At 37.6% G+C, this 19,104-nt stretch overlaps 1 protein-coding gene across 5 annotated transcripts in view; it reads right to left on the minus strand.

The window, feature by feature from the left end:
• The window catches only part of slc4a11 (solute carrier family 4 member 11), a 173,151-nt gene that overhangs the window by 33,559 nt on the left and 120,488 nt on the right, over positions 1-19,104 (minus strand). For all 5 annotated transcript variants that reach the window (XM_051952307.1, XM_051952375.1, XM_051952453.1 and 2 more), the window contains 5 exons: positions 15,791-15,872; positions 14,235-14,358; positions 8,543-8,752; positions 1,973-2,057; positions 130-255 (listed from right to left, as the gene is read on the minus strand). In XM_051952307.1, coding sequence (XP_051808267.1) covers positions 130-255; positions 1,973-2,057; positions 8,543-8,752; positions 14,235-14,358; positions 15,791-15,872 — 627 coding nt within the window. The remainder of the gene's footprint in view (positions 1-129; positions 256-1,972; positions 2,058-8,542; positions 8,753-14,234; positions 14,359-15,790; positions 15,873-19,104) is intronic.

Below are 19,104 nucleotides of genomic sequence, written 5' to 3' on the forward strand. Positions count from 1 at the left end.
CTATATTCATTCTGTTACATAGAAGAATGTTTGAAAACAAATTCATGTCTCCACGAACACTATATTCACTGTTAAATGGCCTAATCCTTGATGCTTAATGACCAAACATGACTCTGAGGGTCATCGTACCGATCTCTCCACGCGTGCTCTCGTCGTTGAGCGAGCCGAAAGCGATGGCGGGGAGCAGGATGGCGATGTAGAGGAAGATGGCCGTGGTCATGTACTTCAGGAGGGTTTTATTACTGCCGACGATACCTGAGGGGAGACAAACACATGAGTCACACTCACCTCCTAATGCAGCGGAGGAGGATCAACACTTTCATTTAGCGGCGACAAAAACATTAGCAGAGTTCATCGTTTATGCGGAACATCCAGTTCACACAGTCAAACTTATTCTGCTGCTATTTTTTATTTTTTTATTTTTTGGTAAAACACTGAGTCACCGGCTTGGCTCCATCCATCACGGTGCAGCAGAAGAGGAGCCTTTAATTGGCCTCTAATGTAATCACAAAGATTCTGGTCCTGTGACCTTCATCAGATGATCATTATCTGATGACACTCACAAGACAGAAATATGTGCATTCTGTTACAGCCAAGTTCAGTGAGAAGAGGCTGAAAGAAAGCAGCCGAGGTCACAAAACTCCTGAACTCTGCTCTGTCTGAGTCACTTTATGTGTTCCATTAGGCTGCAGCAATTTTCAAATTTCATATCTGGCATAAACAGCCGCTAAAACATTTATTTTTCTCCAGCTAAAAACACCCCAAAGGTCAAGCAGCACGCATTCATTCATTCTCACATCTGCTGATAAATGGGACTTGGAAATCACTGTACTACAGAAAAAAATGAACAATAATAATAATAATATTAAAACTAAGAGAAAAAGAAGGAAAGAAGAAAGCATGCATAAAATAATTTTTAGAGGAAACATTAAAAAAAAGGATTTTTAAAAAATAACAAATGTTTTAAAAAAAATGAATTAGAAGATATAAAAAGATATAAAAAATCAATAAAAGGTATATAAGAATATGAAATATAAATAATAAAAATCTGAAAAACATGTAAAAGATCTATTTTCAGTGGGAACTACTGCATTTAAACCCAACAACAAAAGGAAAATAGAAAATAAAAGATCATTTTTAAATATGAAAAAAAATAGAACAAATAGTATAAAAAATAGTCAAAAAAGGAAAAATACAAAATAAAAATACTACTAAAAACATTACTTAAAAAAATCTAAAAATTATGTGTGTGTGTGTGTGTGTGTGTGTGTGTGTGTGTGTATATATATATATATATATATATATGTACTTATATTTATGTGTGTATATATACATATATATATTATTTATTTATATATATATATATATATATATATAATAAAACAAAATATATTAATATAGAAATATAATATAATGATATTAATCACAAAACATAGAAATCTATATAAAAAATACATATATATTTAAAAATAAAAAAATGCAAAACACTAAAAGACAAACTATTTCTTCATGTATTTCCACCCAACAAAATTTAGTTTTCTCTCTCTTTTTTCCAAATCAAGACCAACTGAGTCAGTTCATTTGTTCCATTAGACTGCAGCAATTTCACAGATTTCTGGCATAAACAGCAGCTGAAACCTTCATTTTTCCCCAGTTAAAATCCTCCTAAAGGTCAAGCAGCACGAGCTCATTCATTCTCTCATCTGCTGATAAAGTGGATGATTTAATGAGTCGATAAAACCTCCGTCCTGCCGCTGCTGCAGTGAAGACGTTTGGAGCGACGGCAGCGTAAATTACAATAACAGAAACACGTGGGAGCGGTGAGAGTGATTTTGGCTGAGCAGCGACCCTGGACGTGACACAGATGCAGCACAGATGTAACCGAGGCGAAGGGCAGCAGACAAACGAGGAGCTGCCACAGGCTCCCGGTGAGGCATCATCAGGGAGATGATTCACTCTCAGGTCCACCTACCATCTGTGAAATCCGACGGGTAGAAAGGCAGTCTGCGGCAGAAGTCCTCATAAATCCCCCGGCCGGCTTTGAAGAAGTCTTTACACTGTGCAGAAAAAAAAAAAGAGGTTAGATTCTCTGCAAGGACACAGCAGAGTTTTATTGGTGCAACACGAGACCTGCAGGCAGGAAAACACCATGAGGGGGTTTCTGTGTTTTACTTTATGTTTGTATACAAATTTCTGCACTGTAGAGCAAAACTAAAGACAGAGAATGAATGTAGAATCACGTAGTCAACAAAAAAATATTGAAGATTCTGAAAAGATGAAGAAAATGACTGGCTTTGAACAAATTTCACCAGGAATTAGTGCAAAATAGTAAAAATAAAAATAGTAAATGCAGTGTTTAATATTTCATTTTTCAGGTGCAATATTTCAGTTTTATTTGCAATATTTTTTAATCATGTGAGATATTACCTTATTGCTTACCTTATCATCTTATTTTTATTTACTTATTTGCATTTTTATTAATTAATTTTCTGTTATTCCTTTCGTGAGGCACTGCATTTATTTTCAGGTTTTGTAATTCAGTTTTTCTCTGAGCAATGTCTGGCAAAAGAATTTCCTTCAGCATAAATTATAAATGTAATCTTCCTTAACTTATCACTTTTAGCTCAGCTTAGCTTAACTTATCACTTTTAGCTTAGCTTAGCTTAACTTATCACTTTTAGCTCAGCTTAGCTTAGCTTATCTTACTATTTTTTTAGCTTAGCTGAGGTTAACTTTTGTCACTTTTAACTCAGCTTAGCTTAATTTATCTTATCACTTTTAGCTTAGCTTAGCTTTTATTCACTTCTCTGATCACTTAACTTATCTTATCACTTTTAGCTTAGTTTAGCTTAACTTATCACTTTTAACTCAGCTTAGCTTAGCTTATCTTACTATTTTTTAGCTTAGCTGAGGTTAACTTTTGTCACTTTTAACTCAGCTTAGCTTAATTTATCTCATCATTTTTAGCTTAGCTTAGCTTTTATTCACTTTTCTGATCACTTATCTTATCACTTTTAGCTTAGCTTAGCTTAACTTATCACTTCTAACTCAGCTTACCTTATCTTATCTTACTATTTTTGGCTTAGCTGAGGTTAACTTTTGTCACTTTTAACTCAGCTTAGCTTAATTTATCTCATCATTTTTAGCCTACCTTCTCAATTTTAGCTTAGCTTAACTAAGCTATAACTGTGTCATACTGCACAGAAGACATTTCTGTGTTCTCTCTACTTCTAGTCATGGTTGTTCTGTTTCCATCAAGGTGTAGGACTTTATATTGTAAAGAAAAATGAGCCAACAGTGAGTAAAAATGTGCAAATGTGAGGGTTTACCATCTGGTTTGCACTTAGTGGGATGATCATTTGTCTTTCAGTGAATAAAAAGACACCTCGAGGCTCTGTAAAGTCCGTCTGACCATGAAGAACAAAGACGGAGTGACTCAGATGAAAGTAAACTCTCCTCTCTGTACATATTTAGCTGTAAACGCTGCTGCTCGTATCGCTTTCCCCATTTGTAGGAGGCATAATTTGTTGTGTTTAGAGCCTGTTTGTTCAGAAACTCCCACTCATGCGGAGAAATTTGCAACCAGCCGAACACAAATGAGCTTATAGACACTTGAAACACGACCCTGCTGATGTTCACTTTGTTTCTGAAGTTTCCGTTTTGCTCGTTTTTGCGGTGAACTCGGAAAATGATTGCATCCATCCCCGAATGTCCGTTAATTGTGAAACGATTAGATTAAAAATGACCCGTTGTGTGATCCGGAACAAAGCGAGCACAGCTGGATTTAAATGTACGTGAACGAGAGAAGAAGATCCAGCGTATTTAAGGAGGAGTCAAGGAGGTTGGAGGTGAAGTGATTTGAAAGCAGACATGAAGTGCTTCTTAAAAAAGACGAGCCTTCAGGTTCCAGCAGATCGGGAGTAAATGTTCGGTCCTGATTGAGCTTATTAAGTCAATTATCCAATTAGCCTGAGTTTCATTTTCCTGTTGAACATGGTATTACGTAATTAAACCGAGCGGCTGACTGAGGGGGAAAAGCTCCGAGGAAAATCATCCCTGCCTCGTTTATCATGTGCATTCCCTGTTTTGTTAAATTACCAATAATATGTCTCAGAAAAAATATTCATTTACATGACAGTTGAAAAACAAACAAACAGGCCAAAGCTGTAAATACAGTTTACTTTAAAAAAATCTGTGTTTTTATGCATGTTATTTTTCTCTTTTACAACATTTAACCGCTAAGTTATTCTTTATTTACTGTATTTTATCAGAAAAAAATCCTCATATTAGTTGAGAAAACAATTTAGTATATTAAGGTTTAAAAATTCCAAGTTGTAAATAACATTTTTACTTATTTGTGCAAAGTAACACATTATACAGTCAATCTAATCAATATTTGCCGTTATTTTAAAGAAAATTATGCATATTCAGGCTTGCAGAAAAATAAATCATTTTTATCTTTTTATTTCTTTTTTATTTTCATAGTTTTACAGATTTTCCTGCTTTTGCTGTATGTAAGTCAGCAAACAAATCTAATTATTTTACACATATTTGCCATTATTTGAAAGAAAATTACATATATTAAGACTTGAAAAATAATTTTAAGTTTATTTGTTTATTTATTTACTTCTCATAATTTAATAGATTTTCCCATTTTATTGTATATAAGTCAGAAAAAATATTATTGTACAAATAGTTGCCATTATTATAAAAATGACATATATTATTCTAAATTATATTTATTCATATTTATTCATTTATTTTTCATAATTTTACAGATTTCCTGATTTTATTGCCTGTAATTTAGAAACAAAGTAACTATTTTACAGATATGAGTTGCATTTTAAAGATCTGTTTAAATTGCATGTATATTCCAGTTCAAATACATTTATTTGACATTTTTGTCCTGTTTGGTTCAGTTAAAGATAATAACCAATACTAGAATCGAGAGGAAAGAAAATGCTAAAACCAGAAAACTCACATCCAGAATTGACATTAGACCACCAACAAACCACTTTCCTCTGAAAAAGAAACAGTTTCTGTGTGTTCCTGCTTTTCTCTCCCTCCATCCAGCGTTCAGACTGAAAGAACAACAACCAGGTGGACTTTAATTCCTCTCTGAGACTTTTGTTTATCCAACCTGAGCCAGAAGCTGCTGAGCCTCCTTGTAACAGCGAACGATTTTACGATGCAAAAGGATTTAATGGATGAACAAACCATGTTGAAGGAGCTTCATGAAACTATCCAGGAAGAAGTGGAGCTGTTGTTTGTTTCATCTTGTTTACATCGAGCTAAACTCCTTCGTTCTGCCAAAAAACGTCCAAACTCTCTGAGATGATAAATGAGGCAGAAATGATTTTCCTCAGAGCTTTTCCTGCTCACACTCCCCTTCAGTCAGTTAATTATGTAATGCCATGTTCAACAGGAAAAAGAAACTCTGAGTAATTAGATAATTTACTAAATAGACTCAATCATTACTGCAAATAACAGCTAAAAAAAAAGCTCAAGTATAAATATACAATGTATTTTTACATAATGGCAAATATCTTCAAAATACAGATATATTATTGATTTAAATACAGTTTAAAAAGTCTAATACTGCAGTAAGACATTGTAAAAGAACAAACTAACATTTAACGTATAAAACAACACATTTTTATCTGTGATTTTACTACATGTTATTTGTAATTCAACAAAACAGGGAAATTCTAAAACAATCATAATTTTGCTCATTTACTTATTTTTTTTTTTTTTACATTTTTTAAAACCTTAATATACATCTTGTTTGAAATAAGTTTTATTAAAAAAAGGAATTATATGATTTTTTTTAAAAAAACGGTTAAAGTTAAATTGATTTACTATTTTTCAAGCCCTAGCTTACATTTATTCAGATAATGACATATACTTGTACAGTAATTTTATTCTGGCTGATTTAAATGCACTAATTCGATTTGGATGTTGTTTAAACTTTTCGTTGTTTTTTTTTTTCTTTCTACATTTTTTTGTTTTTGTCTGTGATTTGCATTTTTGGCCTTTTTTATGGTTAACATTAGGGCTGGGCGATATGACGATCGATATCGTCTGGACGATATAAAATGTCTATCGTTTTATGTGAAGATCCTATCGTTTATATCGCAGTGTCACAAAACACGCTTTACGGCAGTATTTTACGTCACCGACGTCCCTTATGGCAAGCCCAGGCACGCGGCAGTGTTGCCAACTTAGCGACTTCCTCACTAAATCTAGCGACTTTCAAAAGCGTCCTAGCGACTTTTTTTGTCAAAAGCAACTAGCGACAAATCTAGCGACTTTTTTTGTCAAAAGCAACTAACGACAAATCTAGCGACTTTTTCTGCCGTTTTGGAGACTCTGACAGGAAAACTCGGATCATTCTGCAGTTACTGTTTTCAGCAAGCAGCAGGTGCTGTTGTGAGCTTCTCCCCCTCCCAAAGCACAGACTGTCAGTCCAGTTACCCCTCAGCAGTCCCAGTGTCTGATCACTCCGCGGCCAGGCGGCAGATGAATCGCGGATACGCAACGTCACTACAGATCCCATCCAGACTTACGGAGCGGGATATAAATGAAAATGTTTCTTCACTGTCATGCTAAAATAAACCACAGCATTTAGCCTCTAGTACAAAAACATATTTTGGGTGTTTTATAATTACATGCAAACTGGGAAATATGCAAATTCGGAGATGACATCATTTAGCGACTTCCAGCGACTTTTAGGACAGCCAATAGCAACTTTCCTTACTGAGGAGTTGGCAACACTGGCACGTGGCTAAAACATAAACAGCTATGGAAGAAGACTCAGAAGAACAATCTAAACAACAAGATGACGAACAACCGGCTCAAACCGACGAGCTTGTACCTAAAAGAGGGGGAACTTCTGTCATATGGCGGTGGTTTGGATTTAAAAAGACCGGCAAGGATCAGACTACCGTACTTTGTAAGGTATGCCGCTGCCCGGTCCCATTCATTCACTGAATTTACCAAAAATATGCTATATCGTTATGTATATCGTATTGGGATATAAAATAAGCTATATTGGGATATAAAATTTTGGTTATATCGCCCAGCCCTATTTAACATGAAAATTAATGTGTGTATATATTTAAATTTACTAGCTATCTGTAATCTAGCAACACAGAGAAAATCTATATATTGTAAATAGTTCAAAAACTACAGCTAAAAGTGAAAACATATATTTTCTAAGAGTCTAACATCCTTTTCAGAAAGCTTTTAAAGCCCTCTGTTCTCTGCATCTGTCTTTGTCTGAACTTCCCTGTTTCTCTGAGCGGCTCTGAGCTGTTCCAGCCCTGGGATAAACACCCAACAAAACCTGGCGCTATAAAAAAAGAAAGAAAGAAAGAAAGAAAGAGAAAGAAACAGGGGAAATGTCTGGGAGCCGTGGCCTGTCAACGGCGACATCAGGACGAGATGCTGAGCAGAAACCTCTGGAGGTTTAACGGAGGCTGAGGGGAGGTGAGTTGTGACAGCGCTGTGAGGGATGTGAGGTCATTTAGGAGGGTGAGGGTTGATGCTGATTGATTAGAGGCCCAGAAAAGATGGAGGAGGCCAGCCGGAGGAGGAGAGAGGAGGAGAGTGGAAAGAGACGGAGGAGAAAACTTTATATATGGGCTGGATGGGCACTGAACTGGGCATTGAAAAAATATTCCAAAAACAACAGAGAAAAAAAAACAATGAATATTCGTAAAATAAAGCTACTTTCAAAAAAAAGATTTTTTTTCAATTTTTTTATTTTTAAGTGTAATTTTATTTTATTTTAATTATTATTTTTTATTGACTATATCACTGCCTGCTGTTCACATTCTCATTCGCACATTTTGTCATTCTTGGATATTCTGTAGATTTTTTTCCAATATTATATTTAATATATTTAATCTAATTTTGATTTATTTTATTTCATTTTAATTTAATGTAATTTTATTTTATTGTCTATATCGCTGTTCACATTCTCATTCACACATTTTGTCATTCTTGGATATTCTGTAGATTTTTTTCCAAAATTATATTTAATATATTTTTATCTAATTTTGGTTTATTTTATTTTATTTAATTAATTGTAATTTTATTTTATTGTCTATATCGCTGTTCACATTCTCATTGGTACATTCTGTCACTCTTGTATATTCAGATGATTTTTTTCTATATTATACTTTCAATATTTTTGATCTTTTTTCACAATGTTTTATTCAAAATATATTTTATTTATTTTTATTGACTATATCCTTTTGCCTGCTATTCACATTCTTACTCATATGTTCAGTTGATTTTTTCTACATTATATATTTTTTTCTTATTTCACTTTATTTGACGTTTATATGAGGATGAAGCACAATTAGAAAATATCTCAACCCTAATATGATAATATAGAGAGGAAGCCAACACTAGCACCGACCAATCACAGGCCTCGTCTCAGAGCCTGACAGGAAACGATTCATAGGAAAAGATGCCGCTTCAGATTGGGTGTAAATGTGCCTGAAACACTGGAAAGTTATAAACCGTGGTTTCCGACCTTGAGGGGTTTGTGGCTGCGAGGGTCGGTCTCCTCCTTCCCCAGGACGGTGGGCTGCTGGTTGGTCGCCGTCAGCTGGTGTCTCTGGAACACCAGAGCCTCCTTGAACTCCTCCTGAGTCTTCGTCTCCAGCAGCTTCTGCCTGAAGGAGATGTCAGAGAAGAGGGTGGCGAACGTCCGGCCCAGCTCCATCGCCGTCTTGGTACTTTTCTGGGGAAAGAAACCAAAGAAATTAAACATTTAAATGACAGAAGACAGATTTTTAGACCACTTGTGAGCAGTAAGTCTGTCACATCTGTAAAATGAACCGACATTCTTTAGTGGAAGGCAACTAGACTTCTTTTTTTCCTGAAGATGTTCCACCTCCAACGCAAGAGGCTTCCCCAGTTCTGACTGATAGGATGTTTCACGTATTCGTTATCACCACCAGATCACATAGCTAATGGTCCAAGACTCGAATGCCTCAAGGTGATTGTGTAACTGCCAGTTAAGGGAGGTCTTAGGGTGTTAATCGTGGTAAAACCTTCAGGGAAGGAACCTCAAGACTGCATTGTATGTACCTGGTAACTCCCTCCTTTGTTTAGGGATTGATGATAAAAGGTGAAATGTTTTCAAAAAACAAAAATGAGGTCTAGTTGCCTTCTATTAAAGTTAAACCATTAAGAAATACTTTTTAATAGATTTATATTCTTTTAGTGTGGTTAGATGATGTTGCATTATACTGTAATATATAAAAGGATGCTCTGGAAGTTTGTCAAAATCAACTGCTAAATTAAAAACAGTCTTTATTTGGTGGTAAAACACTAAAAAAATGCTGTAAAGTTTTAGACTTTTATTGTTATAGCATGGTCAGGTGATGTCACATGTACCATAAAACACATCAGGATGCAAAAGAGGTCTGTCAAATTTAAATTCAGGTTTCTAAGTCTATTCTAAAAGTTTTATTACACCATGATACTGCAAAACAAAAAGAGGTCGCCACTAAAATCGAGTCTCTTCTTGTCACCAAATGTTTCTCACTTGCAAACATCTTTTACACAATGAACCTCGATGTCAAACACTGGGGATATAATTCTGGTCTCTGTACCAGGAACTGGGATGTTTAAGCTACTTATTTCTACTTCAAAGGTGGCTCGGATGCGCTTGGAACAGGTCGGGTGTATTGGGGGGCGTCAATAATCCCACATCTGCTCCAAATAATGCCTCACAAGTCACAAAGTGGCGCCGAGTGATGGTAATGTGGCCCTGGCAGGCTGGGAGACAGCGTGGTGCCAGAGAAGCCTTGTTAGCCAGGTGGTGATGATACCAACGGAGTCGGGCTCGGCGCAAACGGCAGCAGCTGCAGTAAACAGAGTAACTAAAGCCTTTAAGCTTTTCCACAGTGGTAACTGAATTTCAACCAGAGCCGAGAGAGATCTCGATTAATCTCAAGGCTCTTTTCGTCTTTCTGTGCAAAGGAAAAGGGTAGCGTGCCTTCAGCCGGGTCTGACAGGGAGTCGTAAAGAGACGAAACCATCAAAAATGTCACCGCTAAGGATCAGATTCTCCCCCGTCGCATGCTCTGAACAGTTTGATTCAAAGACACGGCAGCTAGGATTTGATTTACAGCAGATACAATGGATTCCAATGGAGACACGGAGCTGTAACACAAAGCATTAGCAGCTCTGTGAAGCTAACTTTCCAGCTTGCTTGAAGTGATGATAATTTAGGTTTCATTCAGTATTTTAACAAAGTTTGACCTGGTGATGGTGAAGAGTCGTTTGATTGCCAGCGTTATTTCACTCAACAGCAAAAATGCCCTCGATGTACAAGTCATTCGAATGCAACAACCATGAAAGTCTGTATAACATTTTGTGCTGATTCACATCAGAAAAAGCAGGGCATTTGACTGGATAATTGAAAGATTTGGCGAAACTTGAGGGAAATTACCCATGAACTGTCTCCAATTGCTTGCACAAAGGAAATAGTTAGGTTTGTTTGGCGTCTCTTAATGGCATAATATGGGGAGGTTGGGATCTTATCGCAAAAAAATGACCTGAGAGGATTTATGTTGTGAATTAGGGCTATAAAAATAAAATTTAACCCAATGCCTGTCCTAAATTGAACTAAAATCCATCCAGTTGTAAAAGGAAACTTCAGTCTGGTTGAACTTATCACCTGACAAACATTACAATTAGCATTTATAGAGCTAGCTAGAGCTAAACATACAGTTCACAAACCATGCGAGCAGTATAAGCTACTGCAATCATTTGTTTGCCAGAAATTTAGAAGGAATATGAAATATTTTAAACTTAAAAATTGCAATGATATTGCAGCAAACAGCTATGAAAAGCGATTTAGTGGAGTTAAGGTGTCCTCAGCAGAGAATTAAGTGTAGTTCCTTTGTTCTACATGCCAGCTACATGTTAATGCATCTGAAACCCTCCCTGGTGAACCTTCCCCCATTGTAAAACCTGACTAACAGGGTTAAAATTACCATTTGCCGAGGTAGTTAGAGCAAAACATCCATTTGCACTCTCAAACGATGCATGCAGTATAAGCTAATTCTTTTCTGTTGACTTTACTTTTCATGCAATAATAAAAAAATTGCCCATATATATTATTTTAAGAACTATAAGTAGGTAGCAGGGAGTTAAAGAAGAGGCTTATGAAACATTGTATGGAACATGGACGGATACCAGAGATTGTATTATGCCTCAGAAACTGTCTTATGTTTCCTTTTGACCCTGGTTCCCTGATGTTAATACAATGTAAAGCTGCAATATGCAATATTTTAAACAAAAATAGCATTAATTTGGCAGTAAACTGCTATGGAAAGAGATTTAGTGGAGTTAAGTCGTCCTTGGCAGAGAATTAAGTGTGTAGCTTCTTTGTTCTACATTCTGACTACATGTTAAAGTCAGTGCATGTGAAACCCTCCCATTGAAACTGTTGACCTTCAGTTACAATTACCATTTATATAACTAGACAGAGCTAAACACCATTTAAATTTCTTAAACCATGAATGCAGTATAAGCAACATCTTTGCTGCTCACCTTTATTTTCCACATAATCATTTGTTTGTCAATAAATTAGCACATCTATATTTACTTCTGGTAGCCAGTCTGTTGCATGTTAACATCAATGCATGTGTACCCCTCCCATTGAAAATATTGACCTTCCCCTGTTGTAAAATCTAACATTACAATTACCACTTAAAGAGCTAGACAGAACTAAATGTCCATTTATACTTCTTAAACGATGAATGCAGTATAAGCTTCTTCTTTGTTGTCCATCTTTATGTTTCATGCAATCATTTCTCTGCCATTAAACTGGCCCACATATATTACTGTTAGAGTGTAAAAACTGTAAGTAGGTAGCAGTGAGATGAGGAAGAAGGCTAATTTAAGTAGGTCATTAGAAAACAATGTTTGGAACACGGATTAAAACAAGAAACTGGATTACGCTGCAGGGTCACTACTGTTAATCCAACTTAAAGGTGCAATGTGCAAGATTTCTGACATAAAAATAGATATAATGGAGTAAAGATGTTCTTAGCAGAGAATGAATTGTGTAGTTTCCTTGTTCTATATTCTAGTAGTCAGTCTGGCTGCATGTTAATGTCAATGCATGTGAAACCCTCCCTTTGAAACTGTTGAACTTCCCCGCAGACCCAGAATGGTTATTCACACTGCATTGTGCAAGCAAAAGTACAGTCTAGTGTTCAGCTGGTGCCCTAAAAATCCAAGAATAAGTATTTTCTTTATGGTATTTGTCTAATTTATGTGGATTTACTTTATTTCAGCTCAGTTCGAGAGTCTCTACTGCTGTTTTGAGACTCTTCTCTCCTCGTTTGGCTTTCTGCTGTGGAAAAAAGTGTTTTTATTTCCCAGAATGTTCTAGTTAATGTCAGGGTAAAGGTCTCTAAAGACATTCATAAAACATTTTTTATTTGCAAGTGTTACATCCTGTATTGATATATCAGTTTGATAATGTTTCATGCAGGACTGTTTTATAATCTGTTAAACCTCAACAACAAATTTAATTAGAAGTTTTCATAACTTCAAAAGCTTGAAGTGTTAATCTTTTTAAAGTGTATAGCTGCCATCCCTCCATAAAGAAAGCAATTACAACAACTTCAAAACCACCTTTTAATCCTATAAAGAGTATTTCATATTGAAAAGATTCCTTTTAAAAGTGCAGTTTTCTAGTTTTTAAGTTCACTAGTCTGAATAACCGGGCCGAGTGGGGAAACTGTGGGTGTAAAAAGTCGACATCGATGTCCGATACCGAGGGCAGCTTCAGTTTTAGCGACGGCAACAGAACACGAACGCACACTAAGGTATGCATCTGACCAACTGAATGAAAAACAGGACATTTGCAAACAAGGGTCTGTTCAGCAGATTTGCTAAAGAAAACAAAGAAGGAGCCACAGAGCTCTCTTAACGCTGGGTGATTGAAACGCTCCACCCTGACACATGGAAGGCTACATACATTTGCCAGCCCAAAGAATTCCGATTATCATTATCATCATCATGCCGCTTCAAAGATTCTCTTTTGCAGAAGCAGTCGCCATCAAGGGTAATTGGGACAAAAGGGTGCTTTATGTTTACTTGGGGCTCAGATTAATGTTTCTGAGAGTGCCATTAGTGGTTTAGATGGCTGCCTGTAAGACTGGCGAAGGAAACAGACAAACAAACGTGGGGGGGAAACCAAACAAACAGAAAATACAACGCGGTTAGCTGAGGTATCGCTGGTTTCTATGGTTACTCCACCCGATGTGGTGCTTTGAGGAGGGGATGCCGCGCTAAAAGTGAAGCCAGCGTGAAGAAATCCCTGTTTTTCTGTGAGAGGAGGCTGAGAACGAGAGCGGAGGGGTTTCCGTCTGGAGTGGGGCAACAATCAGAGTGGGTCTGAACGGGGAGTTGAAAGCTCGGGATGAGGCGGCGGAGGACAGAGAGGTTGAGTGGTTTGATGGGAGGCAGAGAGAGTTCACGTTTCGATGGGAGGGAGGGACATCACAGGATATGCGGCGCTCTCCATCGGCTCTTCAGAGCTGAAGAAAACAGCAATCCCCCGAACACAGCGGCGACCCGAAAGGTTTGGGCCAACAGGACACTCGCGCCCACACAAGCTACCTGAGAGGCCCTCGGATTGATTTCAGTTCAGCAGACGGTCGGCGGCTTCAAAGCTCTCAGTTTTCAGTGAATTAAAATAGAAATGTGAGCAATAAAGTGTAGGTAACTGACCTTCTAGATGTAAAATACTGCATAGGATATGTGGCTTCTTTAAAACCTGCTGCTTTCTGACAGTTCATGTTGAATAGTGGTCAGAGTTAGTCACGTTTTTATGCTTTAATATTAACAATCTGAACCTCAAAACTCACTGCTGGGTTCAAAAGGCAGGTTGTCTTCGAAAAAAAATGTCCAGTTCCTGAATTTCCCTCGGGATTAATAAAGTTTCTATCTATCTTGCTCATTTGTCATTTCGTTGACTACTCTAAAAAAAGTTATTTAAAATCATAGCTAAAAGCAATGAAGCAGGATTTTCAATGAGCACACAATCAGTAAATTACCTAAAGAATACATGTGTGTGTGTAATAAAAGTGTATGAATGAATGAAATGTGAACGAATCCCGTTAGAAACCAGTGGATCTGCAGTGCTGAGTAATAAATCCCGTGTATCATCGGCTCCCTGCGGGGGCGGCGGTTACCATTTTGAGCGGGGCCAGTATCAGGATGACATAGCGGACCTCGCAGCAGTTCTCCCCCCAGTTTTGCGGCCTCTCCAGGCGGGAGATGCACACGTGACGCCTCTGGAGATGCTTCACGTTGCAGCTGGAGCAGAGAGGGAAAAAAAAAAAAAAAAAAGAGGAGGAGGTTTTTTTTTTTTTTATAAATGTCAACGCCTCACCTCACTGGCAGCGCCCCTCATTTCCATAGATTAACCTCCTTCTCTGCAGCAACAGTTAGTCGGTATTCAAATGTGGTGGCTGAGACCACGCATGAGTATCCATAATACAGGCATGCATGTACATACACACAATTACACTGCAGAGAAACTCACACGAGCTGGATTAAAATATACTTCACAAGATTTAAATACTGCATTCATACATATTAATAGTGTTTATTTCTATTGCACTTCACTCACATTTTATTATTGTTCAATGAAAAGCATTTATCTCTGTTGTAGTTAAGTTCTCCTTCATGTGTAGCTTTAAAAATCGCAAACATCTCCTTTGTTTAAGCCTTCTGCTACAATAAATGGTAACATTTTCTGATCTGAGGTCCCTATCTGTTGGACATTTGTTTGTTTCCGTGTTAAAAAAAACATTAAAAATCAGTCAGGAAAAATAAAAGTTTTATGCATGCACTAAGAATTAAACTTTGAACGGTTTTGTTGACTAATAATCAGCAGCTTTATCAATCAATAGCCAATCATTTTAGCTACTGGAACCCTGTGATGTTGTCAGAATGAAAACTCTGTCCGGTAGGCATTAACTTGGTGCCCCTTTAACACTGAAAATTTCCCTACTGCGGGATTAAAAAAAGGATCTATCTATCTAATAGCTAAATTAATGTGGTAAATGACTATTCTTGCTGGAAACGGCTGATTTTTAATAGAACATCTCCATAGGGGTACAGAGGAACATTTCCAGCAACCATCACTCCTGTGTTCTAATGCTACATTGTGTTAGCTAATCATGCTAAAAGGCTAATTGATGACTATAAAACCCCTGTGCAGTTATGTTAGCACATGAAAAAAGTGTGAGTTTTCATGGAAGACATGAAATTGTCTGGGTAAGACAAATTCTTTTTACTCTTTTCTTTACTTTTTTCCCATCAGTAAGTTTGTCCTCTTGGTCAGCAGTAACAGCTAGCTAAACATCTAACTTCTGCTCCTGAGAAAAAGCTAACATTAGCATGGATTAGCAACCCTGTTACTGTGATTAGTGTAGGGTTAGAACAAATAAAACATGGAATAAAAACGATACCATTGATGTGTAAGCTGAGCCAATCAAGCTTTTGATAGTTTATTATGTATTATTGATAAATATGGAGCAGAAAATTGAAAAGAGAGGTTGTTTTTTTTTTAATTTTGAAGCCCAAATGTCCTCCAATTCTGGAATTACCCATGTATATCTGGTACATTTGCTTGATAACTGCATGTAAAGAGTCCACTAATGGTTTTTGTTGATTAATGAGTTAAATATCTGATTATTTCCAGCCCACACACATGCACTCGTGTATAAATATCCTTGCTTACAGGATGCAGAGCCAGGACTGCTGGTACTGGACCCCGGTGGCCGTCGCCGTCACCCCCTGGATGGTCTCCGACAGCAGGTGAACTGTGGCGCAAAGGTCAGAGGTCAAACACAAGTCGGCCGATTCGACCTCCCGCCAACATTCATCCTCACACGCTCCTAATTCCTGCTTTTCCCGCATGTCATCTGTTCACCGCCTCTAAATATCCCAACAAATGTGCCGTTATGGGGGTTCATTTGCACATTAATAAGATGTTTAAATCTCCCCGTATTAATGTATTTAAAAATAAAAAATCTGGCTTCTTCGTCGAGCCAAATGGTGTCAGTGAAACGCCTGAAATGTTCAATCTCCAGCCTTGTCGGCGGTGCCAAGCCTCTCAATATGATGTCTACATCAGAAGTGTCTAACGAGCGTCGCCTTCTGCTTTGGACGGCGATGCCAAGCCGCTCTGTGTGCAAACACAACACCGCCGAGGGCTAACGAGGATGTCCGTCTAACCTTAGAAAAAACTGACACTCGTGTTCGCAGATTATATATATAAATATATATAAAAACACGTTTCATTATGCTGCCGTGTTTACAGAGCACAAATCATTAAACATGGGCGACTGGGGGGCAACGCTGAAGCCATCTCGCTGCTTCCTAATAAGAGGATTCTCCCTTCTGATTTCTCACGCTGAGACTGATGAATGACAGTGTTTTGTTGAGGAGGGGGGATATTCTCCAGCAACGACTATCCCAAACCCCCTCCGGAAGAAGCAACATCAAAATTACAGGAATGTTTTTGTGTCACATCATTCTGATTTCTTTCATTCTCCTCCATCATCACTCACTCGCTCCCCTTTCCCCCCCCCCCCCCTCTGCCAATGCCGTCTCATCAATAAAGTATCCTACATTCATGCCAGAAAATGATGGGCGTCACCATGACAACAGTATCACAGTGCTCAAGGAGTGAGAGAGCCAGGAGGGAAGAATAAGAGGGGAGGCGGAGGAGAGAGGTAGGGGAGAGGAGAGGAGGCAGACAGGAGAGAGAGAAACAAGAGGAAGAAAAAGAGGACGGAGGGGAAGGAGAGGATGGAAAGTGACAGCCGGCACGTGGCGAGAGCGAGACAGGTGGGAATGGAGGGAAAAAGGAGGGGAGAAAAATACAAAAAAAAGAGGCAGGAAACTGAATGAAATAGGGGCAGAGATATGTATTTATACAAAAAATGTGACAAACACCTTTAAAAAAAAACAGTAAAATGAGATGAAAAGCAGGAGAGATGGACTGGGATTCAATTCAATTAGCAGCAGTAAAGCCTGACAGCTGTGTAATAATCAAAAAAACCATCCAATTTCTCATTGACGTCAGGGACGAGGAGCAGAGGGGAGAGACGGAGGGATGCAAACAGAACAAAAGAAAGATTAAAAGATAAAAAAAAAGAGAGATAGAGAGAGAGGGATGTTATCGTCGTCCATACCGGCAGACAGACAGATTTACAGACCGGGTGGTCAATGTCACAGCATGCAGGGGAAGCTAAATGCTAACTCTGCTGCATTTTTTTAGATGACAAATATCTCCCCCCCCCCAAATCAAGGCTGGATTGTTTCAGTGTTGAGAGCAGTTCAACAACCAGGGCACAGCATGAACAGGCAGTTGTTTTTTGTTTGTTTTGGAGGGGGTTAAACGACGGCGCTATCGTTAAAAAAAAAGTGGAAAGCTTTTGCAAAAACCACCGTTGCTGCGATTCACGCCGGCAGCACTCCCCGACTTTGTGACCATTTTAAAGGCTTTGTTGATTATGTATCTGTTACGTAAGATTTTTTTTTTTTGTCTGGTGATAAACACAAATAAAAGGCAGAATCACGTCTGTGATGACTCAGGCTTCTTACATACGATCCCTCACATGAGAGTAAAAAGAAGTGGATTAGCTGCAGTCTCTCAGGGGAAAACACTTGTTACGGCTTGGCAACCATTCAGACGAGTGGATGATATGATAATATTGGGTTATTATTGTGACTTAATCCTATTGTCTAAATGAACAATTCCTATCAGGCTGTAATTAAAACCTGCAGAGTATTGTCTTATATAATTCATTACAGTGGAAGCTGGATTATATAAGTATTATAGCGCATCACGGGGCGCACACGGAAGTCGCTTTTGCATTAACCTGAATAAATTCCTCCACCATCGGCTCGCATCCAATTATTTTTACGCACAGAATGTTTTTCTGCAGGTCGCATTACAATTAATATCAGTTTGCAGTTCGACTCAGTTGCAATAATCTGCTCTTTTTTTAAAGGTTTATGTGAGTTTTTGCTTTTAAAGAGACGCTGCACTTGAAATATTCCTGCACAATATTGGAAAAAAAAACAAAAACGACTGCAATACTTTGTTTTTATGTTAAATATATTCTGTTTTGAATACAAAAAAAAATACTGGAATTTTCCCCAGGTACCCTGAATAATTCTGTCTGGATGGAATAAATCATTCCTGAATGGTTTTCTAAGGGGCTGCATCTGGCTCAATAAATGCAAAATTATTCCAACAAAAACTGCTGAAAAAAGCAGTTTGGAACCTTTTTCATTTGGCGTAACTTTGGCAAATGCACCCAAAATGGTATATTTGCATTGTCTAGCATCAGATCTGGTTTTGTGCTCATCAAACAGAGCTTTGTGGTGCACATTTAAATGGTTTACTCAAGCAGTGGCAACAATTGCAAGATTTTGGGGACAGAATACTTGTTTTTTTGTCAGCGTCATCCTTTTCTGTACTTGAAATATATCTGTATGAGATTTTCTTTGTCAAACAAAATCTGCCTTTTCAGCATTTCTCTTTTTATTGTGACTCATTTGGGAGGTCATATTTGAAACAGGGCTGCACAATATTGGAAAATTATGCTCTGAAATATATAATGTGATTTGAAAAAAATGCAGGAATTTCGCTAAATAACATGAATAACTGTATTTGTAAAGATTTAATGACGAGTGATTTTGTAAGGGAGTCCATCTGCCTCAAAAACGCACAATTATTCCAACAATAATGCGGTTTGGAACCATTCTCATTTGGTTTAGCTTTGGCAAATACATCCCAGACACTATATTTGCGTTGTCTAGCATCAGATCTGAGAGCTTTGTGGTGCAGATTTAAGCGGTCAAACAAATTAGTTGGGTTTCCATTGAAATTTTGCTGACAGAATACTTGTTTTTTTTGTCAACGTCATCATTTCTGTAGCCGAAATATTTCCATAAAACTGATGTTGCATTTCTCTTTTGCAAGCAAAATGTCCCTTTTCAGCATTTCTTTGTATTGTGATTTAGGAGGCAGAAGTTGAG

The sequence above is a fragment of the Acanthochromis polyacanthus genome, chromosome 1, assembly GCF_021347895.1.
Source record: "Acanthochromis polyacanthus isolate Apoly-LR-REF ecotype Palm Island chromosome 1, KAUST_Apoly_ChrSc, whole genome shotgun sequence".
NCBI lineage: Eukaryota > Metazoa > Chordata > Actinopteri > Pomacentridae > Acanthochromis > Acanthochromis polyacanthus.